The 8,351-nt window shown below is 33.5% G+C and overlaps 1 protein-coding gene across 1 annotated transcript in view; it reads left to right on the top strand.

Annotated features, from left to right (window-relative positions):
* The window catches only part of slc9a7 (solute carrier family 9 member 7), a 54,157-nt gene that overhangs the window by 36,644 nt on the left and 9,162 nt on the right, over nucleotides 1-8,351 (top strand). The window contains exons 13-15 of the mRNA XM_062039281.1: nucleotides 2,861-2,924; nucleotides 7,867-7,937; nucleotides 8,099-8,204. Coding sequence (XP_061895265.1) covers nucleotides 2,861-2,924; nucleotides 7,867-7,937; nucleotides 8,099-8,204 — 241 coding nt within the window. The remainder of the gene's footprint in view (nucleotides 1-2,860; nucleotides 2,925-7,866; nucleotides 7,938-8,098; nucleotides 8,205-8,351) is intronic.

Here is an 8,351-nt window from a genome sequence, read left to right as displayed (position 1 = left end):
AACCTTTTTTTGGGGGTTAATTTTGCAACCGTTTACCCCAGAGTCATATAACTTGGTATTTGGCTGATGCTAACTGTTAGCATGCTAACCTCAACATGCTAACTTTTAGCTAACTTTTTTTTTTCTAGCAAATTTAACAACCATACACCTTAGAGCCATATAACTTGGTACGTGACACATGCTAATTGTCAACACTTTCATGTTAACATGCTAAGTTTTTTATGCTAATTTTGCAACTGTCTACCCTAGAGTCATATAACTGGGTACTTGCCATATGTCAACTGTTAGCATGCTAATGTTAACATGTTAGTATGCAAACATTAGCATGCTAACTTTTTTAGCCTTACACTATAAAGTCATGCTCATTGTTAAAATGTTGACGTTAGCATGCACATTTTTTTCATAAATTTTGCAACCGTTTAGCACAGAGTCATGTACTGTAACTTGGTGGTAATTGACAAACGATAACTGTTAGCGTGCTAACATGCTAACTTTTTAGCTAATAATATACCTTTTTAGCAACATGCTACATTTTTAGCTAATGTTATACCTTTTTTAGCAAATTTTGCAACTATAACTTGGTACGTGACACATAATAATAATAATAACAAATAATGTTTATGAATATATTGTACATATATACAGTAGTGTATATGCAAGTATATGTCAAATACTATATATGAGTATACTGTACATATACACAGTCATGTATATCAAATACTGCATATGAATATACTGTACATACTGGGATAGGCTCCAGCACCCCCCTGCGACGCCACAAGGGACAAGCGGTAGAAAATGGATGAATGGGGTATACATGCAGTAGTTAATAGTTTGTTGTGTTGTGATTCTTTATTGTTTCCTCCTAGTTGAGGGTTGAAAGACAAAGTAGCCTTTGAGCAACAACATGACATCAGGGGTGGGGGAGGGGTGGAGGATTAATGGATCAGCGGAACTCCCTCTTATATAAGTGTGTGTGTGTGTGTGTGTGTGTGTGTGTGTGTGTGTGTGTGTGTGTGTGTGTGTGTGTGTGTGTGTGTGTGTGTGTGTGTGTGTGTGTGTGTGTGTGTGTGTGCGTGTGTGTGTGTGTGTGTGTGTGTGTGTGTGTGTGTGTGTGTGTGTGTGTGTGTGTGTGCGTGTGTGTGTGTGCGTGTGTTCTGTCATTATTTCCGCTCTTATTTGTTACAAACGTAGTTCCACTTCCTGTTTTCTTGTGTTTTGATGTGTTTTCACCTCAGGTCTGAGTCTTCTTATGATCCTTGCTTTGTTTTTGCAATTGTTTGTTGTATATTTTCCTTGCCTCGACCACACCCGCGCTTCCTTCTTTCACCCATTCAACATAGCTTCACCCGCACGTTACCTACCTTCTCTGCATAGTGGGGTCACGCCTGCGCTTCCTTCTTTCACCCGTTCAACATAGCTTCACCCGCACGTTACCTACCTTCTCTGCGTAGTGTGGTCACGCCTGCGCTTCCTTCTTTCACCCGTTCAACATAGCTTCACCCGCACATTACCTACCTTCTCTGCATAGTGTGGTCACACCTGCGCTTCCTTCTTTCACCCGTTCAACATATCTTTACCCGCGCATTACCTACCTTCTCTGCATAGTGTGGTCACGCTGGTGCTTTATGCCTTTACCCATTCAACATGTCTTTACCTGCACATTACCTACCTTCTCTGCATAGTGTGGTCACGCCTGCGCTTCCTTCTTTCACCCGTTCAACATAGCTTCACCCGCACGTTACCTACCTTCTCTGCATTGTGTGGTCACGCTGGTGCGTCCTGCCTTTACCCATTCAACATATCTTCACCCGCACATTACCTACCTTCTCTGCATAGTGTGGTCACGCCTGCGCTTCCTTCTTTCACCCGTTCAACATAGCTTCACCCGCACATTACCTACCTTCTCTGCATAGTGTGGTCACGCTGGTGCTTTATGCCTTTACCCATTCAACATATCTTTACCCGCACATTACCTACCTTCTCTGCATAGTGTGGTCACGCTGCTGCTTTATGCCTTTACCCATTCAACATAGCTTCACCCGCACATTACCTACCTTCTCTGCATAGTGTGGTCACGCTGGTGCGTCCTGCCTTTACCCATTCAACATATCTTCACCTGCACATTACCTACCTTCTCTGCATAGTGGGGTCACGCTGGTGCTTTATGCCTTTACCCATTCAACATGTCTTTACCCGCACATTACCTACCTTCTCTGCATTCTGGGGTTACACTGCAGCGTCCTTCTTTCACCCAATTCAACATATCCTTACCTGCACATTACCTACCTTCTCTGCATCCTAGGGTAAAGCTGTGACACCTCTATTTATTTATATTTTGGTATTTCCGCAGTCCATTTGCTGTAAAATAGTTATTTAATGATATACATGAAGATTTAAACAATAGACACGTGTATCATATCCTACCTGTTAGGCTTAGATTGCAGTTTTGATGACATCACTGCATGTTTTCTACTCATTTCTGCTGCATATATTAAGGAATAGTATTTTATTTCTATTTTCTAAAGTTTATTTGTTTATTTGATGCTTATTCTGTCTTTAAACATGATAATGTGATTAACGACGTGAGTTCAGCCCTCCTAATAAAATAGAATAGAGTTAGAAGGAGGTTGATATCTATGTGCAGTATATAGAAGTTGTATGTATATATGTGTATTAGAAGTTGTATGTATATATGTGTATTAGAAGTTGTATGTATATATGTGTATTAGAAGTTGTATGTGTATTAGAAGTTGTATGTATATATGTGTATTAGAAGTTGTATGTGTATTAGAAGTTGTATATATTAGAAGTGACAAGCAAAGTGTGTGAGTGAGACAATGAGTGTTTCCTGTGTCAGAGTGGGCGTGGACTCCCAGGAGGAGCAGCAGACATCTGCAGATACCTTCCACGTCCTTCAGGAGGTGACAACATATCTTCTGCTTCTCCTCCTCCTCCTTCTTCTCCTTCTTCTTCTTCTTTTCCTCCTCCTTCTTGTTCTCCTTCTTCTTATTTTTCTTCTCCTCCTCCTTCTTCTTCATCTTCTTTTTATGTTTTTTCTTCTTCTTTTTATTTTTCTTCTTCTTCTCCTCCTTCTCCTCCTTTTTCTTCTTCTTCTTCTTTATTTTTCTTCCTCTTATTCTTCTTCTTATTTTCTCCTCCTTTCTTCTTCTTCTTCATCTTCTTTTTATGTTTCTTCTTCTTCTTTTTATTTTTCTTCTTCTTCATCTTCTTTTTATTTTCCTTCTTCTTCTTTTTCTCCTCCTTCTTCTTCTTCTTTATTTTTCTTCCTCTTATTCTTATTTTTCTCCTCTCCTTCTTTTTCATCTTCTTCTTGTCTTCCTCCTCCTCCTTCTCCTCCTTGTCCTCCTCCTTGTCCTCCTACTTCTTCTTTTTCTTCTTTTTTCCCCTCCTCCTCCTCCTCCTCCTTCTTCTTCTCCTACTCGTTCTTCTTCTCCTTCTCCTTCTTCTTCTTGTTCTTTTTCTTCTCCTTCTCCTTTTTGTTCTTTTTCTTTTTTCTCTTCTCCTTCTTTTTCTTCTTTTCCTCCTCCTCCTTGTCCTCCTCCTCCTTCTCCTCGTACTTGTCCTCCTACTTCTTCTTCTTTTTTCCCTCCCCCTCCTCCTCGTTCTTCTTCTCCTTCTCCTTCTTCTTGTTCTTTTTTTATCTTTTCCTTCTCCTTCTTTTTCTTCTTTTCCTCCTTCTCCTTCTCCTCCTTTTTCTTTTCCTCCTCCTCCTTTTTCTTCCTCTTTTTTTCTCACCTTCTTCTTCTTATTCTTTTCCTCCTTCTCCTTCTCCTCCTTTTTCTTATTTTTCTCCTCCTCCTCCTTTCTTCTTCTACTTTGTCTTCTTCTTCTTCTTGTCCTCCTCCTCCTTGTCCTCCTGCTTCTTCTTTTTCTTCTCCTCCTCCTCTTTCTTCTTCTTCTTTTCCTTCTCCTCCTCCTCCTTCTTTTTTTCTTCTTCTCCTTCTTCTTTTCCTCCTCCTCTCGCCTTCTTCTTCTTATTATTTTCCTCCTCCTCCTCCTTCTTCTTATTTTTGTCCTCTTCTTAATTTTCTCATTCTCCTTCCTCTTGTTCTCCTTTTCCTTTTCCTCCTTATTCTTCTTCTTCCTCTTCTTTTTATCCTCCTCCTTTCTTCTTCTACTGCTCCTTCTTCTTTTTTTTAATTCTCCTTCTTCTCTTTCGTTCTTCTCCTTATTTTCTTCTTCTTCTTCTTTTTTTTCTTCTCCTTATGTTCTTTTTCTTCTTCTTCTTCTCCTACTCCTACTCTTTCTTCTTTCTTTTTTTTTTCCTTCTGCTTCTCCTTCTCCTCTGCTTTCTTTTTCTTTTTCTCCTTAGAATAGAATAGAAAGTACTTTATTGATCCCTGGGGGAAATTCAGCACCACAGTTTGCTCCCAATAGACAAGAATAATAATAAATAATATAATATATATAATATATTATATATATAATATATAAATATATTCTACATATACTACATATACTCTACATTCCTTCTTCCTCTTCTTCTCCTACTCTTTCTTTTTTTTCTCCTTGTCCTGCTCTTTCTTCTTCTGCTTCTCCTCTGCTTTCTTTTTCTTCTTCTTCTCCTACTCTTTCTTTTTTTCTTCTCCTTTTCCTCCTCCTCTTTCTTTTTCTACTTCTTCTTCTTCTTCTTCTTCTTCTTCTTCTTCTTCTTCTTCTTCTTCTTCTTCTTCTTCTTCTTCTCCTCCTCCTCCTCTTTTGTATTCTTCTCCTCCTCCTCCTCTTTTTTATTCTTCTTCTTCCCCTCCTCCTCTTCCTCCTCTGCCATTCCAACATGTCTGCATCTGCAAAAAGTCAGCGGGAAGAAGAAGACAACAAATAGTTCCTCTTGTCCAAAAGACAAAATGGAGGCCAGGCGAGGTGTCGCCTTTCAGAGTGACTTCACTTGTCTCCTTCTTCTCGTGAGGAATGTTGTCTTCTTGTCGCTGCCTGCTCTTTCAAACTCATCAAAATGAGCTAATATTTGCAAAGTATCCATATAGTAGTAGTAATACATCAAAAACACAATCACCATAAATGAACAGGATTTTTACAAAGTAGGAAGATGAACAAACTTTTATTTCATCTTCTCCCTGAATGATTTATTTTCATTTATTTATTACTTTGCTAATTAATTCATTTTTAATGTTAACTTATGTTTGTAAAAAATGTTTTCACAATAAAATGTGCGGGATTGATAGCCATGAAAGTATTAATCAGCTGCTATATTTAGTGTTTATTATTTTATGTCAATTTATGATGATATTTTGTAAATAAAAATTATTTTCAATAAAAAATGTAACATCAAAAATAGCAAATATTAATAAAATATTCATAGAGTAGTGGTAATATACCATAGAAAAATATGTAAAGAATTACCATTATTTTTATAAAAAATGTTTTCATAATAAAATGTGTGGGACTGATAGCCATGAAAGTATTGCTCAGCTGCTATATTGACTATTTATTATTTTATATCAATTTCTGATTATATTTTGTAAATAAAAATTATTTTCAATAAAAATGTAACATCAAAAATAGCAAATATTAATAAAATATTCATAGAGTAGTAGTAATATTCCATAGAAAAATATGTAAAGAATCACCATAAATGAATATAATTTTTTAAAAGTAGCAAGACAGATAAACTTTTAATTAATCTTCTACCTAAATGATTTTTATTCATTTATTTATTACTTGACTAATTAATTTATTTTTAATGTTAACTTATGTTTGTAAAAAATGTTTTCAAAATAAAAACGCGTGGGATTGATAGCCATGAAAATATTACTCAGCTGCTATATTGACTATTTATTATTTTACATCCATTTCTGATGATATTTTGTAAATACATAATCAATAACAAATATTTTCAATAAAAATGTAACATAAAAAAATAGCAAATATTAGCAAAATATTCATAGAGTAGTAGTAACATTCCATTGAAAAAATATGTAAAGAATCATCATAAATGAATATCATTTTTCAAAAGTAAGAAGATTTACAAACTTTTAATTAATCTTCTACCTAAATGATTTATTTTCATTTATTTATTACTTGACTAATTAATTCATTGTTTATGTCAACTTATTTTTCTAAAAAATATTTTCATAATAAAATGTGTGGGATTGATAGCCATGAAAGTATTACTCAGCTGCTGTATTGACTATTTATTATTTTACGTCAATTTCTGATATTTTGTAATTATATAATCAATAAAAAATGTAACATCAAAAATAGCAAATATTAATAAAATATTCATAGAGTAGTGTTAATATTCCATAGAAAAATATGTAAAGAATCACAATAATTGAATATAATTTTTTGAAAAGTAGCAAGACAAACAAACTTTTAATTAATCTTCTACCTAAATGATTTATATTCATTTATTTATTACTTGACTTATTAATTGTTTATGTCAACTTATTGTTATAAAAAATGTTTTCATAATAAAATGTGTGGGATTGATAGCCATGAAAGTATTACTCAGCTGCTATATTGACTATTTATTATTTTACGTCAATTTCTGATGATATTTTGTAAATAAAAATTATTTTCAATAAAAAAATGTAGCATCAAAAGTAGCAAATATTAACAAAATATTCATAGAGTAGTAGTAACATTCTATAGCAAAATATGTAAAGCATTTTTAATTTAAAAAAAGTAGCAAGACAAACAAACTTTTAATTAATCTTCTACCTAAATTATTTATATTAATTTATTTATTACTTGACTAATTAATTCATTTATAATGTTAACTTATGTTTGTAAAAAAAAAATCATAATAAAAATGTGTGGGATTGATAGCCATGAAAGTATTACTCAGCTGCTATATTTAGTGTTTATTATTTTATGTCAATTTATGATGATATTTTGTAAATATATAATCAATAACAAATATTTTCAATCAAAATTTAACATAAAAAAATTGCAAATATTAGCAAAATATTCATATAGTGGCAACATTCCATAGAAAAATATGTAAAGAATCACCATAAATGAATATAATTTAAAAAAATAGCAAATATTATATTTAGTATTTTATGTCAATTTCTGATGATATTTTGTAAATAAAAATTATTTTCAATAAAAAATGTAACATCAAAAATAGCAAATATTAATAAAATATTCATAGAGTAGTAGTAATATTCCATAGAAAAATATGTAAAGAATCACCATAAATGAATATAATTTTAAAAAAAAAAGAAGCAAATATTAGCAAAATATTCATATAATAGTAGTAATATTCCATAGAAAAATATGTAAAGAATCACCATAAATGAATATAATTATAAAAAATAGCAAATATTAACAAAATATTCATAGAGTAGTAGTAATATTCCATAGAAAAATATGTAAAGAATCACCATAAATGAATATAATTTTTCAAAAGTAAGAAGATTTACAAACTTTTATTTAATCTTCTACCTAAATAATTTATATTCATTTATTTATTACTTGACTAATTAATTCATATTTTAATGTAAGTAATGTGTGATAATATATGTTTTCATAATAAAATTGTGTGTCATTTATAGCCACAACAATATGAATAAGATGTTATTAATTCTACCATATTATTTCTAATATTATATAATTACATAATCAATTAAAAAATATATATATTTTATTTTCCAAAAATGTGTTATTTATGTAATAATATTTGGTGTAAACTAACATAGGATTTTTATTCTGCTGAGGTAAGCAAAATGGATCCAATACTCACACTTGGAAGTATTTTTGCCAGCTTAAACACAATTAAAGTGTACCATGTAGTCCTGCCTACATTACCCACAATGCAACTGAACATGATCATTGTCTTTTTTAACTCGCGTGTGAAAATGTCTTCTCATATTTGTGCAGGATGGAAGTGAAAGTAAAAGCAAGCAAGAAAGCGCCTGGCTCTTCAGGATGTGGTACTCCTTCGACCACAAGTATCCTCTTCTGTGTACTACTTCATCTGAGTACTAGTATTTGTGTACTACTTCATCTGAGTACTAGTATTTGTGTACTACTTCATCTGAGTACTAGTATTTGTGTACTACTTCATCTGAGTACTAGTATTTACACCTTTTCTCCTTAATAAGGCGTGTAGTTACCTGAAGCCCATGTTGACACACAGCGGCCCCCCGCTCACGTCCACGCTGCCCGCCTACTGCGCACCCTTGGCCAGCTGCCTCACCGCCACCAGGTCCTCTGAGGTGAGTTCCAGCCGCAACAACACTACCCAAAAGTTGCCTTGCACCACAAAAAAGGGCCTGGAATGAACGCTAACGGTTCGCATGCTATTACCAAGGGTTGGAATTGGGGGTTAAATCAACAAAAATGATTACCCGGGCGTGGCCACC

Source organism: Entelurus aequoreus, linkage group LG27, assembly GCF_033978785.1.
Source record: "Entelurus aequoreus isolate RoL-2023_Sb linkage group LG27, RoL_Eaeq_v1.1, whole genome shotgun sequence".
Classification (NCBI taxonomy): Eukaryota; Metazoa; Chordata; class Actinopteri; order Syngnathiformes; family Syngnathidae; genus Entelurus; species Entelurus aequoreus.
Note: the sequence above shows the minus strand (reverse complement) of the source record. Positions and strands in the feature narration are given on the sequence as shown.